At 55.8% G+C, this 21,449-nt stretch overlaps 2 protein-coding genes across 3 annotated transcripts; both read left to right on the top strand.

The window, feature by feature from the left end:
- The first annotated feature begins 387 nt into the window (after positions 1–387).
- On the top strand, positions 388–5,477 carry CCDC32 (coiled-coil domain containing 32). The gene is made up of 3 exons (XM_057430575.1): positions 388–705; positions 2,104–2,260; positions 4,940–5,477. Exons 1-3 carry the CDS (start codon positions 465–467, stop codon positions 5,076–5,078), a joined length of 537 nt encoding a protein of 178 aa, XP_057286558.1. The 5' UTR covers positions 388–464; the 3' UTR covers positions 5,079–5,477.
- A 3,491-nt stretch (positions 5,478–8,968) lies between these two features.
- On the top strand, positions 8,969–11,922 carry LOC130610561 (prolactin-releasing peptide receptor-like). 2 transcript variants are annotated; one of them, XM_057430565.1, is made up of 3 exons: positions 8,969–9,079; positions 9,219–10,098; positions 11,737–11,922. In XM_057430565.1, exons 2-3 carry the CDS (start codon positions 9,251–9,253, stop codon positions 11,831–11,833), a joined length of 945 nt encoding a protein of 314 aa, XP_057286548.1. In that variant the 5' UTR covers positions 8,969–9,079; positions 9,219–9,250; the 3' UTR covers positions 11,834–11,922. The 2 variants fall into 2 exon arrangements, with proteins under 2 accessions (XP_057286548.1, XP_057286547.1); XM_057430564.1 differs by lacking the exon at positions 11,737–11,922 and having other exon boundaries at positions 9,219–10,440.
- Positions 11,923–21,449: the final 9,527 nt, after the last annotated feature.

A 21,449-nucleotide genomic window follows, 5' to 3' on the forward strand; every position in this document is an offset into this window, starting at 1 on the left:
GCGATTGGCCAGAGCTGGACGCCGATCAACGCGCGGTGCGAAGCCGTTGTCGCTTACCCCTGGTTGCGGTGCGGGCGGGTGACAGCGGCCGAGGCGGGTGCGGGAGCAGGGCGATAGCGGGAGCGGCCCCTCCGTGTCCTCTCTGTGCCCCAGCAGGAGAGGCCGGGGCAGCCCCACGGAGCGGTCCGCAGGGAGCAGGGGCCTCCGGGGCAGGCGGCAGCGCGGTGCCGTGGCTGCGGGCGGTGCGGCCTGCGGTGTCCCTCAGGCCCCGGGCTTAAATGCAGCACACCGGAGCCTGTCACCGCTGTGTGGAAGGAGGCCCCGCGTCCGCGGTGGCACCGGAGGTCCCCGAGGGGTCTGGTGGCACGGTTTGGGCAGTGCGGGGAGGTGCAGGGAGGCGGGGTTGAAGTGAGGGGTGGCTGCTGCGCGTTCGTGATTTATTCCCTTCGACTCAGGCCTTCACGATGAGGATGATCGAGAGCGTTGACTCCGTGGTGGCCAGGTCCGGTGAAGACCTCTGGGCTGAGATCTGCTCATGCCTGCCCCATCCTGAGCAGAAGGATGTCAGCGAGGCTTTCACAGACTCCTTCATGGATTCCTACCCCAACGGAGGCGGCCAGGGCAGCGGATCCAGTGGCTCTTCCCAAACGAACCCGAGGCCCTGGGCACCCTTGCATGATTCAGAGGTGTATCTGGCATCCCTAGGTGAGTGTCTCTGGTAAGGCTGTTTGCTTGGGTGCCCGGTGACAGCTACGGCCTGATTCCGTGGCCGAGGTGAGCGGTCTCACAGCTGTGAGATGTCTTGTAGCATCTGGGTGGGGAGGAAGGGGGAAAACTGCCTTCCCAAAGCGTGCCTGCTGGGATCTGGCTGTTAAGAGGGCAGATGACACAGACCATCTTTGCACAATTGCTTCTCGCAATTCCTGCTTATCTATAAAGCCATAGATTGACTGTGAGCAGTGCAACAACTGAGGGAAACACTTGATGTGAGGGATGATACAGGTATTCTGGAGCAAACATCCCAGCACAGCCGAGCGCTGCAGTGTTTAGCTCTTGTTCCTCTTGGATATTCGGGCTAAGTCAGTAGAAATAAACCAGTTCTGTGTTTGTACCTGCCCAGGGTAGTGGTTGTGAAATGCTGGCTCCTCTACAGCTCTGGCCGGGTGCTTGGGCAGATAATTCACATCTGAACTGCCAGGGCCAGGGGCTGACGGTGACAGCTCTTTTCTGCCCCACAAGACAGCTCCAGGGAGCTTAACAGGGAGCCATGGACAGGTGAACTAGCCCAGTTCAACTAATGATGCCACACTTTTCAGTAAGGAGTGTGATTACAAGTCGATACCTGACCTGATTCAAGGAGGAAACCATTATAATGAGAATTTGTGACCAGAGGAATTAATGACATTTACTTGCTTGTAGCTTTGTGTAGTGTAGCTGGGTTACCCTGTGTCAGGTCAGGAGGCACCTTTCATCATGCCCTGTGGCTGCGAAACTCCCAACACCACATTCTGCTGTGAGATACCCACTAATAATACTGCTGCACATGCATTTTTTAAGCTGTGTTTGAGCATTATTTGGATTCGCAGTGTAATTGGTGTGATTTCATGCCAATTTGTGTGGAAATTGTGGGACCTTAATGCCTGTGAGATGCCCCATCCCTGGCAGTGTTCAAGGCCAGGTTGGAGGGGGCTTGGAGCAAGCTGTTCTAGTGGAAGGTGTCCCTGCCTGTGGCAGGGGTTGGAACTGGCTGAGCTTTAAGGTCCCTTCCAGCCCAAAGCAGGCTGGGATTCTATGATCTGTAGCCTCCGTGTGATTTCATAGAAACTGAGCAATAAGTGGGCAAGTTAATAAAACTCACAAATGGGCAGAGCTGATTGGTTGCATAACATTTATTTCCTTTAGAAACATCACCTAAAAACCACCATCCTGTATACACACAAGAACTAGTCACACAGACTTGAAATGCAGGAGGGAAAATGACTTTTGAAACAGGACTTCAGCTTGAAAAGTTGGTTTAACTTCTTGATACAGAAATCCAGATACTTCTTTTCTTCCCTTTCACCAAACCAGGATAACAAAGGCCCCTCCTTTGCCTCCTCACAGAGCGAAGACTGATGAGAATCAAAGGCTTGTCTCAGGAGGTGACCTCTAAGGACATGCTGCGCACTCTCTCCCAGGCTAAGAAGGAATGTTGGGACAGGTTCCTGCAGGAGAAGTTTGAGTCGGAATTCTATGTAGAGGGGCACGACTCTGATGAGAGGTAATGAGCAAGGACACGGGAAGGGATAACCACTCACCCTGTGGGCAGCAGATTTGGGTTCTTAAAACCTAATCTAAGGTTTAGTCAGGACTTACGACAAAAGAACGTGTCACTGCATGGGCTTTCTGAACCAGTCTGATAGTTGCTGTTTGCATCATAGAATCATAGAACAGTCAGGGTTGGAAAGGACCTTAAGATCATCCAGTTCCAACCCCCTGCCATGGGCAGGGACACCTCACACTAAACCATGGCACCCAAGGCTCTGTCCAACCTGGCCTTGAACACTGCCAGGGATGGAGCATTCACAACCTCCCTGGGCAACCCATTCCAGTGCCTCAGCCCCCTCACAGGAAAGAATTTCCTCCTTAGATCCAATCTAAACTTCCCCTGTTTCAGTTTGATCCCGTTACCCCTTGTCCTGTCACTGCAGTCCCTAATGAAGAGTCCCTCCCCACACCCAGAGCATATAGGGTTGGAACTTCCAGTGCTGCTCACTGGTTTTTGCGTCCCTCAGGCTGGGGTGATCTAGCATAGAAACAACTGGAGTCTACTTGGTAATTCCTCTTGTCACATTTGGGGTAGGGAAGGAGTAGAGGAGGGGGTGTCCAGCATGTCTCAGATCACTTTCTATAAGGCTTAACTTTAAAAGTGAACCCCAGGCCCTTCCCTTCACCTCTGTAAGGCACAGTGAAGCACTGGTTCAGACACCAGTCGGGTGTAAAGTTCATTACATGGTTAGTACCAGTCCTGAGATGAGATTTCTCCAGCAGCTCTCCTTTCTGCGCCCCTCTTACAGTGCCTCTGCTCTCACCCATTACTCTTTTACAGATGACGTCTGAATTAAGATGAGAGCTCTTTCTTTCAGCAATCTCACATTCCCAGTCACTTCTAACACTCTCCATATTCCTCCTTTCTGAGCTGGCATTTGTCATGATTGCTTCTAGCAGAAAAGGGATTATTTTCCTCCCTTGAAGGAAATCTACTTAAGCTGTTTGGGAGTTTAAGTATGAAAAATAATTCAGGAGTTTTTAGATTCTTTCTCTGACCAGTTAACTTCAGTGTCATTTATATTTAAACCCAAGCTTTTGTAGACTTTCTACTATTTTTAAAGGCTCTTCCTCCTCTTTTTAAAGGCTGAGGATGTGATCAGTGAAAGGATTTTCTTCCCCAGCATTTGACAACGAAGTTAAAGGTCACTCCCAATGCCAAAGTGTTTTATTCTCTCCCATTAACATAATTAAACAGACCTTCACTTTTAAACACAGAGATAACTTCAAGGACATTACCCAGTGAAATCCTGCTCTTGTGACAGAGCAAGAGCAAGTTCATTTTGCTGTGGCAGCACTTGGATCACACTTCTAGAAGACGAGGAAACACACAAACACATACATTTTAGAATTATAACGTTAAACTTTTGGGGTTATAGCCACATTGAATCAAATATGGGGTGGATCAGTTCTGGTTGAACCAGTTATGTGATAGGCTGTAAGACAGTAAAGATACTGGTATGTATTTATATATATATATATATATTATATATCCTGGGCTGCATCAAGAGTAGCGTGACCAGCAGGTCGAAGGAGGTGATCCTGCTCCTCTGCTCTGCTCTTGTGAGACCTCACCTGGAGCATTGTGTGCAGTTCTGGGGTCCTCAACATAAAAAGGACATGGAACTGATGGAACAAGTCCAGAGGAGGCCACGAGGATGCTCAGGGGCTGGAGCACCTCCTGTATGAAGACAGGCTGAGAAAGCTGGGGCTGTTCAGCCTGGAGAAGGCTGGGGGGAGACCTCAGAGCAGCTTCCAGTGTCTGAAGGGGGCTATAGGGATGCTGGGGAGGGACTCTCATTAGGGACTGCAGTGACAGGACAAGGGGTAACGGGTTCAAACTGAAACAGGGGAAGTTTAGATTGGATCTAAGGAGGAAATTCTTTCCTGTGAGGGTGCTGAGGCACTGGAATGGGTTGCCCAGGGAGGTTGTGAATGCTCCATCCCTGGCAGTGTTCAAGACCAGGTTGGACAGAGCCTTGGGTGACCTGGTTTAGTGTGAGGTGTCCCTGCCCATGGCAGGGTGTTGGAACTGGATGATCTTAAGGTCCTTTCCTACCCTGACTATTCTATGATTCTATAATCCATCATTTGGTTACCATTCTACAATGTACACATGCTGCCTCTTTCTTCTTTAATCTTGCAGTGTTAGTAATGGTCACACATTTTTATATGTGCTTCCTGCTTTGGTTTTGTGTCCGTCCGTCCCCCCCCCCCCATTTCCTAATCTTCATCACAAACAGGCAGTTGTGGAGTTTGCTTTAACACTTCCAAAAAAGGTTTTTACTTCCAGCCCAGAAAGCTGGAAATTGAACTCTAGTCTTGCCTACAGACTGGTGCTTCAGGAATGCGAAGGGTGAGATTCCCACTAAGGATTCTTCTAATCAAGAAAAATCAGTCTAAAACTTTTCTAACCACAGTTTAAAAGCCCAACTGCAGCAGAATGCCTTTGTAGGATGAAGGGTTCTCCTTGCTCCTCTGACACATGGATCTGTCACAATAGGCCTTATCGGTGGTGACAGCTATACCTACAGAAGAAATGCACAGGGAGGATGTTCCCGACACCTTGTTGTACATGCCTGGGGGTGCTGTTGCTCTCCCATCTCACTGTTGTGCCTTTGCTTCCCCTCAGCACACTGGAACATCTGAAGCGATGGCTGCAGCCCGATAAAGTGGCCATCAACACGGAGGAGGTGCAGTACCTCATCCCTCCGGAGCCACAGCCGGAGAAGCAGGAGAGTGAGGAGGACCCTCCAGCTGCAGAGCAGTGAGATACACACCAGCCACACACAGAGCTCCTGCTCTGACCCTGCTGAAGTTGTACCCAGTGATAGCGATAACAGGAGAAGGGGGGAAAGTGCCAATTATCAGTCATTTAAATAACCCCAGCACTCAAACCCCAGCTCTGGCCCTGCGGAGGCAGTGACCACCCCTTGTTACGGTCAGGAGTGGGAGGCCTGTGCCACAGTGTACACAGAACTGAAATCTTTCTTACTCTGATCTTCTGCCAGCCTGCAGCAATCAATCATTCCAGTCTGAATTGGTTGTGATTCACCAGGAGACATATTAAACAAAAGCAAAGCAGTTGTTCAGAAGCATCAGAAAACATAATGGTCCAGAACAGAATAGCTCAAGCCACTGAGCTGTTTTGTCTTGTACCTTTTAAATTACTCAGTTGGGCAGTGTGTTTCCTTTCTTGCAAGTCCATTGTGGTGTTTTCCATAGATCTTCACTCTGTAAGCCTCAGTTGGCCTGGAGCTGTGCCTGGAGGAAGACAGATACTTTTCACCTACAGGAATTTGGAACCCTAGAGGAAGCTATTGTTGCATTGAAAGTGTCATCGACATTGTTGACGTTGTTGTGCCTGTTCAACATTCCTCTCTATGTAAACCCCCACCCACCACATCCCGTTTTACCAGCCAAGCTCTGTATTGCAGAACAGATTGGAAGGGGGGTGGTTTTTTTCTCTTGTTGATTGTTTTGTACTTGTTCTTTATCTCCTTCAGCCTCTCCAAAAGAGGGTCAGGTGAGATTCAGTATTAAGAAACCACAAGTGATAACCAGGGAAGCTGCCAATACCTTGTTTGCATCACAGACTTGTGTAGAATTACCTGTCTTTAAATATATTCTTCTATTTCATTGGGTTTCATCCTGTTTAACCCCGCAGGGTATTACTGTCCGCTGCTAATCAAAGACTCTGTAATCACGTACTTGTGTGAGACCGGTTCTTCCCTAACCCTCGCTTTCTGTCCCGCACTAACACCGAGGGTCGGTAGAGGGAAGCAGCACACACCTTCTGCAGCTGCAGGTCCTGCCTCGGCGGTTGGAGGGGCAGTTCTGGTGTCACACACGTTGGATTCGCACCGTGTTCCTGCCGTTTCTTTGTGACCATACATGTTTAAGAGCAGCTTCTCGGCAGTCCTGCCTCGTCTCCGGCCTCCATCCAATGTTCCCTCTCACTGGCAGCTGCTGCACTGTTGGTTCTTCTTCAGCCCTGTGACTGCTGCGCAGGAGTTGTGCTCATCATCCTCTGTCAGAACAAACACTTGGGTGTAACACATGAGAAACAGTGACTCACCCAACCATCAGGGACGCGAGACTTGCAAGTCTCGTGTCGTGTTGGAGGCTGGCTTTTGTCATCTTTTAATTCAGCTCTGAAGAATTAAGGCAGCTTTCCTATACAGATACAGTGCTGTGAGCACCTCTCCCCTCTGAGGTCAGGCTGGAGCAAAGATGCCTTGGAGCATCCACCAGCAGTGGCTGGTACAAGGAGAAGAGGGTGCAGCCTCTCTGCACCTAGGCTGTTCCTCAGTCAGGTCTTGTCATCAGCAGTGACTGTGAAGATGCTCTGTATTATTTTGCCTGTTCCCATTAAAGTGAGATGAGAAAGAAATGTATTCAAAACACCTGTACTGAAACACAGTTCCTGGTCCTATAACCCAACATTTCCTCTAGAGAAGGGACCTCAGAGAGTAGCTCTCACTATTTCCCCTTTAGAAATAGCTCAGGAGTACCAGGAAAGGGTCTGGGAAAGAATTATGGTGATACAGAAAGAGCTGAGGGCTTTGAACTTGCACTGATAGACACACACAGGGTCTTTGCTGCTGGTTACACCTACCTGACTGTGCAAGGGACAGGAGAGAGAAGCTCACCTGCCCCATGTACCTTGATTTGTCCCATAAGCCTGCTCCTCTGAGCAGGAGGATCCCTACAAGCACAGCAAAGACACCAGCTCTTTGCCCTCTGTGTGGCAGGGAGCACAGGCACTGTCTGCTTCCACCCGATCCAGGGACTTCCAGTAAAATCCCAATCACCAGCTCACAGACCAGGTGGGTCACAGCTTTCAAACCCATCCCTTGTGCCTGTTCAGAGACAGAACCCCTTGTGTGGGGTGAGATGAGCTTTGGGTAACAGTTACTTACCCACAGAGTCTGGAAGCAGCAAAGATCAGGTTAGAAAAGGCTTTTCCAGGATAACAAGTGCAGAGGGAGAAGCTCCCAGTGCTGCTATCAGGTTGTCCTGGCCATGGTGCAGCTGGATGTGGGGTGGACGTGCCCTGTGCCAGCGACTCATTACTCTACTGTCATGTTCAGATCTATCTCCCATCTCAAATGGTCTTTTAAGAGCCTTCTGCTTCCCTTGTCTGATTGTTCTCCTGTTTAAAACCCAGAGCAGCTCTCGGCCAGGCTGTGAGATGGAGACAAAGATGATTTTCTTCCTGCTGATGCTTTGGCAGGGATGAGCTCCCAGCCAGCTTCAATAACCCCAGCCCGCATCCACCAGGATGAGACAAAGGAGCAGCCTTTGCTCACCAAAGGTTGTAACTTTGCAGAACTTCTAGGGCTGAGCTGGCAATTTCCATGGCCCTGTTGATGGTGAGTTTTGATTCCCCCTTATTTAAGTGAGCTGGGAACGAGAAGATGAAAAGATCTTGCACGTGGAATCAGTCTTCTGATTCGCATTCAGTAACCTGCAGCCCCGTTGCTGTTTCCTCCCGTTGGTGTTTGGGACCATTCTGCTCAATTCCGTGGCTTGGGAAGCAGGGCAGGGATCCCGGCCGGGGGGGGGGATAGTTTTTCATGCAAAATGACACATTTATCCCCCCTCCCCATGGCGATGGGTCCCCCACTGCCAGCCCCTTGACTGGAGCCGCTTGGCTTTGGGGACAGGCTGTACCCCATGCCTGTGCCCCACACCACGGGCCCCCGAGGGCTGGCGCTCACCCCGTGGCTGGGTGTTCATCGAAACCCACCGGCCACCAGCACCCCTCACGGCTGCCCTCAGCCCCCCGGGTGCCGGCACCCCATGGGGGCTGCCCTCACCCCACGGCTGCCTTCATCCCCTCCCTGCTGGGACCCCCGACGGGGCGGCCGCTGCCGGTGCCCGGTAGCTCCGCGCGGTCCCTGCGCCCTCCCGCCCCGTTCCCCCAGCGCCCCCCTTCTCTCCGAGCCTGCGGTCCCCACGTCCGCCGCCCCCGGGGCTCCCCCCGCGCCCCGTGGGGCTGGGCTGTACCTGCAATACCGAGCGCTGCGCGGGGAACGTCCTGTGCCCGCCGGGGGGGAGCTCAGCGCCGGGAGCGGGGGCAACAAAGAACCTTCAAAACCCAGCGGCTGCCGGGGACAGCCGCGGCTCTCGGAGGCACCGAGCCCGGCCGGGCGGGTGAGCGGCGCAGCCCTCCCTCTATAACCCCTCCCCGCTAATTACAGGGAGTAATTAATTAGGGCTGCTTTGACTCGCCGCGGGGGGACGGGTCAGGTGCTGCTGGGAGGGGGGGTCCTGGTGGGTTTGGGGGTGATTCTCCATCTCCGTGTGCTTGCTGCTGAAACACGCTCGGCATCAGCCGCCTGCGCTGCCGGGAGCGGGTCTGGGCTGCGGGGAGCCCCGCGGGGGATCCCGAACCCAGCCGGGGAACGACAACTGACCGGTACAACAGCGGTGGGACGGGATGAGTCGGGGGGAACGGGGATGGTGGGAGCGGGTGGGATGAACTGGGGGGGACAGGGATGGAGAGCATCCTTCTGCCGGCCGGTCGGGGTGGACGAGGTGAGGGGGGAGATGGAAAGCAAAAGATGCTGCAGGAGTCCCTTTGTTCTGCTTCAGGCCAGCACGGCTCCAGGGGTTCTTCCCGACCCGATCCGAGCATCCCCACCCGGCTGCTTCAAGCCGGCAGCTCCGTGCCGTGCTGGTTAACCGCTTCATTCCCGGCCTATCCCTACAGAAGCTCCGCTGAGTCTGCCGCGGGCACCTTTGCTCTTAAAAGGTCCCACATCTCGTAAGTCAGCTGGTGCATCGGTACAGGGCAGGGCAGAAGGACCTGGGTGGACCCTGGGGACAGGTTCTTCTGCCCACAAGCACAACCAGAGCAGGCTCCTTCCGCGGTCAGGGCTGACGCTCCCATCCCTGGTTTCTAGGTGTGGAGGAGCAGTGCTGGCAGGAGACCCCCATGGCTCACAGCCGCCTGCCCAACGACTCCTGGCACAACGGCTCAGCCCCTCTCTTCACCGGCCTGGACCTCCTCCTGGAGCTCAAGCCGCTCTTCATCCCGCTCTATGCCACGCTGGTGGCAGTGGCGTGCACGGGGAACCTCTTCCTCATCCTCCTCATCGCCCTCACCAAGAAGCTGCACTGCACCACCAATTTCCTGATCGGGAACCTGGCGGTGGCCGACTTCATCATGTGCCTGGCCTGCGTCCCCCTCACCGTCTCCTACGCCTTCGAGGCACGGGGATGGCTCTTTGGGATGTTCATGTGCTACTTCGTCACCCTGATGCAGGCTGCCACCGTCTTCGTGTCCGTGCTGTCCCTCACGGCCATTGCCATCGACCGGTACGTGGTGGTGGCGTACCCCATCCGCAGGAGGATCAGCCACAGGTCCTGCGTCTGCCTTGTGGCCTGCATTTGGTTGCTCTCCATCGTGGCCTCCATTCCCACCTCGCTGCACACGCACTACTTGGACCTCAACACCATCGGCCACGACATGATCATCTGTGAGGAGTTCTGGAAGCACGAAGAGCGAGCGCGGCTGCTGTACTCGTGTTTGATGCTCCTCCTGTCCTACGTGCTCCCGCTGCTGGCAGTGTCCGTTTCCTTCTGTGCCATCACCTACCACCTGCGGAGGAGGAAGGTCCCGGGCGCTGCCTACCCCTGCCAAGAGAAATGGACCAAAACGAAGCAGAAGACCTTTCGGGTGCTCACCGTGTCCGTGGTGTGCTTTGCTGTCTGCTGGCTGCCCCTCCAGGTGGTGAACTTCATCAGAGACATCGACGAGGAGTTCACCATCCTGGACAAGAGGTACATCAACGTCATCCAGGTCTCCTGCCACCTGATTGCCATGAGCTCTGCCTGCTACAACCCTTTCATCTACGCCTCCCTCCACGACAAGTTCTGGTTCCACCTCAGCAGCTGCTTCTACCGCAAGAAGAAGAGCTCCAGCCTGATGTCCTGCAGGGCTTCCCGGTTCAACACCTGCTCCACGCTGGCAGATGCTTCCACTGGGGTCTCGGATAAGATCGCTTTGCAAACCAGATTGTCTTAACTGAAGGTCCTCGAGAGATCAGTTTTGCTTTTGGACCTGTGTGCACTGTGCTTTAGACGGGAGCAGGTTGGGTGCTGGTTGTGGTGGCATGTTGCTGCTCCCAGGTCCCTTGTGCCTGCCACAAGGCAAGGAACCCATGGGCTTCGTGGTGGAGCTGCAATTAGGAGCAGCTCAAGGATGTTTCGTTCTTTGGGAACACAAACCGGTGCAGCAACAAGCACCCCAACCAGGCAAAGGCAGCGTAATTCCAGAGTAATTCGGAGCAGGATGTACCTGCCAGCCCACGTAGACATGCTGGGGCAGGAGGAGGGGTTTTCACCTGACCCAGACAGCAGGGAAGACCCGAGTGTCAGTGAAACACCAGCTCCTTGGTTCACTGCAGCAGAACAATGGGATGAGCAAGTTTCCTATGTGGCTTTTACAGCCCTTTTCCCATCTCTTGGCTTGGGATAGGACACAGCCTGGATCTCACACCTGGCTGGGGTGAGGCACACACCCTGGATCCCAGCTCCTGGATGAGATGGGGCACACAGCCTGGATCTCACCCCTGGCTGGGATGGGGCACACATCCTGGATCTCACCCCTGGCTGGGATGGGGCACACACCCTGGATCTCACCCCTGGCTGGGATGGGGCACACACCCTGGATCCCAGCTCCTGGATGAGATGGGGCACACAGCCTGGACCCCAGCTCCTGGCTGGGATGGGGCACACACCCTGGATCTCACCCCTGGCTGGGATGGGGCACACACCCTGGACCCCAGCTCCTGGCTGGGATGGGGCACACACCCTGGATCTCACCCCTGGCTGGGATGGGGCACACACTCCTGGATGGGGCACACAGCTCCTGGCTGGGATGGGGCACACAACCTGGACCCCAGCTCCTGGCTGGGATGGGGCACACACCCTGGATCCCAGCTCCTGGATGAGATGGGGCACACAACCTGGATCTCACCCCTGGCTGGGATGGGGCACACACCCTGGATCCCAGCTCCTGGCTGGGATGGGGCACACAGCCTGGACCCCAGCTCCTGGCTGGGATGGGGCACACAACCTGGACCCCAGCTCCTGGCTGGGATGGGGCACACAACCTGGACCCCAGCTCCTGGCTGGGATGGGGCACACAACCTGGACCCCAGCTCCTGGCTGGGTACCACACGCAGCCAGTGCTGTACCTGCAGCACAGTGACTTCCCTATGGTTTATCTGCAGATGGGTCAGGTCTGAGCCAGACAAACACACCTGGGGTGCATTTAAACACACTTTGGAGCGCGTCCGTCTTCATTCTGTGGGATGAAGGTTGTTCCTAAGCAACGGGCAGCACTTTCTGCCTCTGGAAGAGCACCGGCTCTCCCGGTAGCCGTTAAATTGCTGCATTTCTCCTTTGAAATTGCAGCCCGTGGTGCAAGGACAATGGACACTCAGAAACGTGTTCTCCACCCAGAGCTGTGTGGAGCACGGGGGCAGCTTTCAGAACATGCTTGACCTCTTGAAGGGATCTCTGTGACCAGGTCCCAGCTCCTCCAAAGTGCAATTGTCACTGCTCTTCACAGCCGAGTGGGACTCAGAGGGATGGGGCACCAGCAAGCCTCAGTCTCTGCTCCCTGAGTAATTTAAGAACGTCCATGCTTGAGCTCCCTGGGTGCAGGAGGGGATGCTGGGGATGGGCTGCTCTAACCCAGAGCTACCCGTAAGGGTGGGTTTGCTTGCTGGATGCTGGTTGGTTTCTCCAGGTACCTTGTGCATCTGTGGCCCATCAGCGGGGTCTGTGCAAGCTGAACTCTGAGAGGGCAGCGTCTCCGTGCACCCAGATGCCCAGCTCCATGTTAACGTCTTGATTTCCCAGGATAGCCCACAGGCACCAGCACCACCATCAGCACCAAGCTGCAGGCTCACAACAGCTTCTGGCCACCCTTTGCTTCACCATCTGCTGCTGTGCTCCATGGGGTTGAGCCACCTCTCTCCCACTGCTCCTCCTGCCTGGGGACAGGACGTTAAAGCCCCAAAGCAGCTTGTCCTTGGTGCTGCATGAACACTGCCCATGGCATTGGCCATCGCTTGTGCTTTCAGGGATCAGCTCGGCATCTTCCAGTGCTGGACCCTAACAGGAGCTGCTGCCCACTCACCTTCCTGCTGAGACCCTTACCGTGGTCCTGGAAGGGCTCTATTACCTCCTGTGGTGCAACCAGCAGAGATGGAGACCCCTTGAATGCAAAGGGACCGGATGCTTGTGTCCTTGGAGGTATGTGTGGAGCAGGGAACTGCTGCTTGCAGCTCTCTGCTGGCTGCTCAGGGTTGTGCTCGGGGTGAAGGCTGCGTTGCTTGACCTGGAGGAGAAACGCGGGAGGTTCAGTGCTTGTCCTTCCTTCTAATAAAGGCTTCACAAGCTCAGGCTGTGTCTGTATTGATCCACATCCACAAGCATGAACTACCCTGGAGTGGTGCTTGGTCACCGGTGTCCCGGGAGGACACCGCCTTGGACGTGTTCCACTGCCACTGCTGGGGGCAGGTCCTTGGGGCCAGGGCTGAAGAAATGAGGCTTTGGCAGCTCTGGCTGGAGAGAAAAGGCCGGACAGGAGCTGTGGAATGAGGGAATGATCAGACCCGCTCAGTGCACCCGGCTTTCTCACCACAGGTACGCTGTAGGTGTTCATCTGCCTGCACCCTGCTGCTCGCTGCTACTCATTGCCTGCACGCTGCTGCTCGCTGCCTGCACACTGCTGCTCACTGCTGCCTGCTGCCTGCTCACTGCTGCTCACTGCCTGCACCCTACTGCTCACTGCCTGCTCACTGCCTGCACACTGCTGCTCATTGCCTGCTCACTGCCTGCTCACTGCTGCTCATTGCCTGCACCCTGCTGCTCACTGCTCACTGCCTGCACACCGCTGCTCATTGCCTGCTCACTGCTCACTGCCTGCACACTGCTGCTCACTGCCTGCTCACTGCTACTCATTGCCTGCACCCTGCTGCTCACTGCTCACTGCCTGCACACCGCTGCTCATTGCCTGCTCACTGCCTGCACACTGCTGCTCACTGCCTGCTCACTGCTACTCATTGCCTGCACCCTGCTGCTCACTGCTACTCATTGCCTGCACCCTGCTGCTCACTGCTCACTGCCTGCTCACTGCTGCTCATTGCCTGCACCCTGCTGCTCACTGCTGCTCATTGCCTGCTCACTGGTACTCACTGCCGGCACCCTGCTCCCTGCCAGCTTGCTGCCTGCTCATGCTTGATGTTGTACCTTCTTCCACCTTTAGTTAGCTTGGAAAGAGGACAGGCAAAAGGGATTTAGTGGCTCTGTCCCTTTTAATCAACAGGAGAGAACCCGAGAACCAACCAGGCTGGAAAAGCCCTTCAAGCTCATCCAGTCCAACCCTTACCCCAGCACTGCCAAGGCCACCCCTAACCCATGGCACTGAGGCCTCGTCTCCTCGGTGTGTGAGCACTTGCAGGGCCGGTGCCTGCAGCCCTGCCCTGGGCAGCCTGTTCCAATGCCTGAGCACCCTCTGGGGCAGGAATTGTTCCTCAGCTCCATCTAAACCTGCCCTGGTGCAGCTTGAGGCCGGTTCCTCTTGTCCTGTGCTCCCAACCCAGCTGCAGTTGCGCTGTGGAGCACAGAGGAAGCCCCTCGTGAGGGTGAAATGGGGCAGGAAGCAGCAAAGTGCTGTTTAGGATCAATGAGCTCCAAACCAAACAGGATTCCCCTCTTCTGGAGCCACGTATCCCAGGTGAAGCCATCACTTGCCTTCAGCTCTGCTTTCACACCCATGGGCAGCGTTTCCTTGGGGAAGACGGCCCCGGGCTGGGATGGACACATGGATTCACTGCCAGGCTCGTGGTCCCCAGGCTCTGCAGTGCCATGGCAGCTCCTCTGCCTGTGAGCCCGTAGCGAGAACCAAGCTCAAGCAGATCAGGTTTCCTTCAGCCAAGCAATGGCTTTTCCAGGTGCATCCCATAGCCTGCAAGCAGCACAAGCGGGACCCCAGCTGTGCCCCTTCAGCTGGTGCTTTCCAGCTCCTGTTTAAGCAGAGACGTGGAGCTCCTGTGCCTCTGGTCCCCCATTGAGGGGTTCGCTGTGGTTTGCCCCAGGGCTTGAAAGCTTCCTCCTGCGGGAGGGAAAATCAGGCTCCAACCCACGAGAACCCTGCGAAACGTGGGGAGGAAAATGGCTGTGAATGAACCAGAGCCATTGCTGCTGCGACAGGGGCCGGGGTGCATGGATCCGACCGTGTCGTACCCATCCCAGTGTGCTGGGTGCTTACATGGGGCTCCAACTGCCCGAATGGATCCATGCCGAGGTGCTGCAGGGCACTGCTGGGTGCTCAGGGGGCTTGGGTGCCTGGGGATGTCCCCTTGCAGGGGAGACCAGGGTGGTTTTCCCTTCCTCCTCTCCAGTTCAGCTTTTCCTGCCTCTTTCCTTGTGAAGAGCAGGGTTGGAAGCAGCCCTGGGATGGAGCACTCTGGATCCCCTCTGTGTTATCTATGGGTGCCAGGGGCCTCTGCTCCCACCTAAGCAAGAGCATCCTCACCTTGACCTGCTCCAGAGGGAACTCGAAGCCCCCTCGCCTCACACACACATCACCGGGAGGTCTCCTTCAGCTCAAACAATGCCCAAGAGCCTTGGCCTCAGGGGGAGCAGTTTCAATGGCAGGGAATGCCCCCAGGGTGGCACAGGGCTGCCCTATCCCCACCAAGCCCCACTGCACTCAGCACGGCTGAGCTGCTCTGGGCAGCTGGGAGGAGGCTTCCCTCCCGCTGCAATCCCTTTTCCACCCCATTCAGCGCCATGGGAATGCGGGGGGAGGATCTTCCCCCTGTGCCCAGCCTGGCCTTGCAGCAAGCTCTGCCTGCTGCCCCCTTCTCCCAGTGCCCAGCTCTTGCCCCTTGACCGGGGGATTCCGTTTCCCTGCTTTCCAGGTGAGCAAACGAAGAAGCTGGGATCAAGGTTTGGGCCCTGCACCCCAGAGCCGTGACAGGTCCTCCCAGTCCACCTCACCCTGGCACGGAGGCTCCAGCCCCGCGCGGACGTTGCCCTGCTCCTGCTGTTGTTCGGAGGCAGGAGGAAGCTTTTCCAGGCTCTGTATGGATCGTTCCCCCCTGATGCTGCACTGGGCTCCGTGAGCCCGGCTCTCCTCCAGCTGAGCCCCGCAGCAAACAAGAGCCGAACCAAAGCCTTGACCTTTGGCTGAAGACGCAGAGAAAACAAAGGCAGAAGCTTGAGTGTTCCCAATGGGAAATCTCAGCCCCAGGATCCCCGCCAGCCTCAGCCCCTGTTTCCCCATTGCTCTTGTTATCCCGCGGGGAGGAAACAGGGGTGCAGCTGGGCCGGGGCTGCTGCAGTCCTCAGCGCTTCCAGTTCTCTTGTCCTTGAACACGAGCCCGAAGAACCAGCAGAAGGGACAAGAGCAGCGGCAGCAGATGATGCACGGGCTGCATGCGGTGGGAAGAGCCCTGCAAAACCCTGGGAGGGAGCGGGATTGCCTCTGGAGGGCGGGAGCAAGCCTAGACAGGGATGAAGGTCAACTCCTACCCTAGAATCCCAGCCTGGTCTGGGCTGAAGGGACCTCAAAGCTCAGCCAGGTCCAAGCCAAGCCCCTGTGTCCAACCTGGCCTTGAGCACTGCCAGGGATGGGGCAGCCACAGCTTCTCTGGGCACCCTGTGCCAGCACCTCAGCACCCTCACAGGGAAGAGCTTCTGCCCAAGAGCTCATCTCAGTCTCCCCTCGGGCAGGTTCAAGCCATTCCCCTTGGCCTGTCCCTACAGGCCCTTGTCCCAAGCCCCTCTCCAGGCTTCCTGCAGCCCCTTCAGGCACTGGAAGATCAAATACAGTGGAAAGAGGAGGCCCCTCTGGGTGGGTTCCTTCCCTTTTCTTCTTAACTTCCCCAACACACAAAAATCCCTGCAGTTTCAAAGTCAAGGAAGCCCCTGCTCAAGTCAAGGCTGTGTGAGAGACATCCCCTGAACGGGCAGAGTTCCCAGGTTTATGACAATTGTGTTTCTGTGAGCCATGAGCAGACAGCAGATGGGGGTTTGCATCTCTGAGCCGAGAGAATGGAAGGAATAGGGGCAGGATCCGGCCCTTCCCTCTCAGGAAATATCATTTTCTCCCACTTAGTGTTAATGGAGCTGAAAGGACCCATTTTCACTACCTGCCTTGGGCTATTAGTCCTCCTTCAACCGCTGGCACCAGCGGAAATCGCGGCTCTCCTCCGTCGATTCTCTCTTCATCTCCTCCCATCACAAGCTCTATTACTTCACCCGTAATTAAAACCCTTTCAATTGCCCTAAATAGCTCTTCTCGGCCTTTCCTCCCCTGTTTCTGGCTCAGAGGCACTGATGCAATGAGGCTTTGAAACACAGCTCCCATCACCTATCCCATCCTCTGCCCAGCCCACGTGCGGGAAGCGGGGAAGCCGGCGCTGAGCATCTTCTGCGAACCAATTGAGGACCGCTCCGCAGCCCCCGCTTCAAGGAACCGGGCTCCAGGGAGAACAACATCGTTTGTCTCCGTAATGGGAGTAAATTGGATAAACGGGTGATGAAAACAAGTTGGACGGCGGCTGCTGCTGCAGCGCTTCCCCCAAGGAGCTGCTGTGAGCCGCGGCTCCCGGGACCGGGGAGGGGGGTAGAGAAGGGGTAATTGTGCTGAACCATCCTTCGGTGCAAAGCCTTGCGCTGGGTATTCTGCCTGAGCTCCCTCCCTCCCTGCAGACCCTTCCCAGCTGGGCACAGTGGATAACCCAGGGCTCTGCCAGCCTGGTGCTGCTCTTGCTCCCAGCAACAAACCTGCAAAGAGCCTGTTGCCAGGAGCTAGAGAGGGGCTAAATTAGGCAAAGCTGAAGGTGTTTGTTGAATTACCCTGAGCTTTGTGGGCAGCTCTCTGCAGGCCGCATCCTGCTTCAGCACTTCCTCACTTGGTGCAATTGATGAAGACCTCCTTGGTCGGGGTCTTTGCACGTTGCCAATGCCCAACCAATTCTCAGCTGCGGGTGTCTCAGCTGCAGCAGATTTCTGTTGCAGGGGGGTATTTAAAGGCCTCGAGATCATCAGGGACTGCAGTGACAGGACAAGGGGTAACGGGTTCAAACTGAAACAGGGGAAGTTTAGATTGGATCTAAGGAGGAAATTCTTTCCTGTGAGGGTGCTGAGGCACTGGAATGGGTTGCCCAGGGAGGTTGTGAATGCTCCATCCCTGGCAGTGTTCAAGGCCAGGTTGGACAGAGCCTTGGGTGCCATGGTTTAGTGTGAGGTGTCCCTGCCCATGGCAGGGGGTTGGAACTGGATGATCTTAAGGTCCTTTCCAACCCTGACTGTTCTATGATTCTATTATTCTATGATTCTATGATCCTCTTCTCTACTGAGATGTGGTGCCCTGTAGCTCCTACGTGTGCCAGAACATGACTTGGAGACTGGTAATACTCCTTTTAGGTGGATTGCCTTCTTGTGGCTCACACGGTCCTCCTTAAATTGCTTAGAATTAGTGATTTCCCATCGTTCAGGTATGTGGCTGAGCTTGCCTGTTCCAAGCCACTCTGGTTTTGCCCTCCAAGCCCACCCTCCAGCCCCTGCTGGTTTGATGGCTCCTTCCTCACCCTCAGGTACCCAGGCTGCTGATGCTCCCCAGCCCGAGCTGCTTGAGGGCACCTCCGTGGACCAACCTCCCAGACCTCAACCTTCTCTTGTAGCCCCGCCGCCAGCACCAGCTCCGGGCAGGGCTGTGTCGGTGTCCGGCGTGGCAGAGCAGCCCCGTGCCCTCCCACACCCATTCCCCATCCTCCTCCGCCTTGGGCTCTTGAAGTCGGAAACCTCCCTGAAGCAGAAGGGCTCTGCCAATGGGATTCTTCTGACCAGAGATCTCCAAAGGGAGAACATCGGAGACAAAGCCACAGAGGGCTCTAACAAGAGGGAGAGCCCAGGCTGTCAACCTCGGCCTGTCTGGACATCTCCAAAAGCTCTAAGAGCAAGACAATGCCATTTAAGACAGTGCTTTAGAAAGCACTCGAGAGAGCATCATTTGAAAGAGCTCACATCCATGCAAGGTTTCATTACCATCAGTTGAGTTTCTCCCACAGCTGCAGATGATTAAATCCTTTGTCCAGAATAAACAGAGATTATTCCATTAGCTCTAAATGGAGCTGAAGGGTCACTGAGGTTTGCCCTGGGTACTGCATCGCCTCTTGGAAAGGTCCTCATTGTCCTCCCGTCCTCCTTTGTCCTCCCATCCTCCTTTGTCCTCCCATCAGGAGCAGGGAACTGAATTAACCTGGTAACTTTTCACTCCTTCCAACCCTGACTCCTGAGGTCACAGCCTCGGCTCCTGCCTCTGCTCCACCAGCAACGTCACACAGGATGCTCGCTCCTTGGCCACTTGCTTCCTGGAGTCGTTTCTCCCCATCTAGTGCAGGTAAAGAGGGAAGAGTCGCATGGAAACAGCAGCTCTTTGCTTCTCTTTTACAGTCCCCAGTTTCTGAGGGGAGACGCAGGTGGTAAAAGGGCTGCAGAGCACCCCTAAAGGAGCCAGCTGGTCCCATTTGACAGCCTGAGAACACTGGGGAAGAGGAGCTGCGTGGAGACCTCAGAGCAGCTTCCAGTGTCTGAAGGGGGCTGCAAGGATGCTGGAGAGGGACTCTTCATCAGGGACTGGAGTGACAGGACAAGGGGTGATGGGCTCAGACTGAAACAGGGTTGGAGATAAGGCAGAAGCTCTTCCCTGTGAGGGTGCTGAGGTGCTGGCACAGGGTGCCCAGAGAAGCTGTGGCTGCCCCATCCCTGGCAGTGCTCAAGGCCAGGTTGAACACAGGGGCTTGGAGTAAGCTGCTCCAGTGGAAGGGGTTGGGGCTGGAGCTGGAGGAGCTTTGAGGTCCCTTCAACCCAAACCAGGCTGGGATTGATTCAATGGAATTTGCAGGAAGAAACACAGTTATTGCCTCGGGTTTTCACGTGGTTTGCATCACTCACACACAAAAAGGCTTCACGCTGGAACCACACAGAGAAAGTGCTTTATCCCTCCCCGGGTTAATAACGTGCCCGTGGCTGAGGCACAGAGAACAGAGACCCACTGGGGCTCGCCTGAAAGGATCTCACACTTCCAAGAGCTCAGGAAGAGAAAACCAAACCACCTCCAGAATCAGTTGAAGGGAGATCCACCGGGAGAGGGGAGATGTGACCGCGCCACTGCCCAGCTCCAAGGACCAGGAGGAGGTGTGCAAAAAGGCTGGCCCCAGGGCAGCAGGAAGGCAATGGGGCATCTCCTCGCAGTGGAGAGACCACCCCCATGGCCTTGGGGGGCAGAGGGAAGAGCTTGAGCTATTCCAACAGCTTTAGAAGATGCCTATTTCTGGGCAACAAGAGCTGGGTCTTCCTGGGTGCTCCAGGCAGCCCTGGGGAGGGATGGAGGGGCTGGGGCTGGGGCTGGGTGAAGCCTGGTGGGAGACGTGGTGGCGTTGGGCAGGCAGTGGAAGCAGGAGCTCATCCGAGGGGCTGCTGCAGGGTGTGGGTAGAGGCAGGTGCCTGGTGAGGAATCGGGAGCCTTGAGGATTGGTGTTTTGGAGAAGCTGTTACTGCCCCGTTCATCCTCCTGCGGGGAGGCAGCCATGGCGAGGCAGCTGGGAGCGGTGGTGCGCAGGGGGCTCGGCACGGGCATGGAGCCGCTGAGGAAGAAGAGGTTGGCCAAAGCATCCACCGGAGAAAGGGGGAAACACAACAAATATGAGGGGGCTCCCTTCTGGTTTGCCCCAGGTCCTGACTCCGAAGCCAATGTGACAGAGACATGAGAACAGGCACTTCCCACCTGGGCAACCTCAAGGTGGGAATTCCCAGGCTCGTTCTTCCTTCCCCATTCCATAGGGAAGTTGCTCGGACGACGGGGCAGAGCAGGGAAGGGTTTCCACTGGAACACCGCTACTTCTTGCTCCTTTTGTGCTCCTGCAAGCCACGGGGAGCCTATTCCTAGCAAACCCATGGGGGCCCGGCTGCAGGAGCAGCGCACGTGGGGCCCGAGGAGCAGCACTCGGAGCTGCTCTCGTGAAGTGCTGCTATTTTCAGTCCTTGCTGAGGGTTTGCTTTGTGCTCCCCGCCTGAGCAAAACAAACAGCGAGTGCAGGCTCCTTAGCCCATCACTTATTAGCCAAGGCAGCTGAGTCACTCAGCCTGGGGTTTGCTGCAGCCTCGCTGCAGCTCTTGGATGGGGCTGGTGAGGGAGGTTTGTAAAACCCTCTGGGGACCGGTCCTGGTGCTGCTGGCACAAAGGGTTTAGCATCGTATGGGTGCTCCTCACTGCGTGAGTGGCAATGTGGAGAGGCCAGGGGGATGCTGCAAGGGCTGGAGCAGCTCTGCTCTGGAGCCAGGCTGAGAGAGCTGGGCTGGGGCAGCCTGGAGAAGAGAAGGCTCCTGAAGGGGAAACCTGAGAGCAGCTCCAGTGCCTGAAGGGGCTGCAGGAAACCTGGAGAGGGGCTTGGGACAAGGGCCTGTAGGGACAGGCCAAGGGGAATGGCTTGAACCTGCCCGAGGGGAGACTGAGATGAGGTCTCAGGCAGAAGCTCTTCCCTGGGAGGGTGCTGAGGCGCTGGCACAGGGTGCCCAGAGAAGCTGTGGCTGCCCCATCCCTGGCAGTGTTCAAGGCCAGGTTGGACACAGGGGCTTGGAGCAAGCTGCTCCAGTGGAAGGGGTCCCTGCCCGTGGCAGGGGCTGGAGCTGGAGGAGCTTTAAGGTCCCTTCAACCCAAACCAGGCTGGGATTCTGAGACTTTTAAGAGGAGGCACCTCTGCACCAGTGGACACTTTTTCTACCTAAATAAAGCTTTTGTAGCAATTAAACCTCCTGATGGAGTCTGAATAACGCCAGAGAACAGCTTTTCTGAGGGGTACAGGTGCATACAGCCCATCCAATCCACCCAAAGCAGGCTGGCTTTCCCAAGAGCAAGAACCCTCACACTGACCGCAGCCCACCGAGGTTGCTGCACAGCACAGGATGAGCCTCACTGCGCCCCGTGGCACTGACCTGCTGCACAGCATCACCAAATGCTCCAGTAGTGATGGTCTTGGTGTTCCAGACACGGGGATGTGGAGCAGAGACCTGCTTTGTAACAGTCACATCAGCCAAGGGCTCTT

This window comes from Pezoporus wallicus, unplaced genomic scaffold (genome assembly GCF_028554395.1).
Source record: "Pezoporus wallicus isolate ANWC-B61680 ecotype Strahan unplaced genomic scaffold, APGP_CSIRO_Pwel_v1 contig_8824, whole genome shotgun sequence".
NCBI classification, from domain to species: domain Eukaryota; kingdom Metazoa; phylum Chordata; class Aves; order Psittaciformes; family Psittacidae; genus Pezoporus; species Pezoporus wallicus.

Excerpts from the sequence above, each read along its gene's own strand:
- CCDC32 (XM_057430575.1), top strand. The coding sequence starts at position 465 with ATGAGGATGATCGAGAGCGTTGACTCCGTGGTGGCCAGGTCCGGTGAA. Across the intron at positions 706-2,103 it reads GGTGTATCTGGCATCCCTAG|AGCGAAGACTGATGAGAATC; the intron begins GTGAGTGTCTCT and ends GCCTCCTCACAG. Across the intron at positions 2,261-4,939 it reads GGGCACGACTCTGATGAGAG|CACACTGGAACATCTGAAGC; the intron begins GTAATGAGCAAG and ends GCTTCCCCTCAG.
- LOC130610561 (XM_057430564.1), top strand. The coding sequence starts at position 9,251 with ATGGCTCACAGCCGCCTGCCCAACGACTCCTGGCACAACGGCTCAGCC.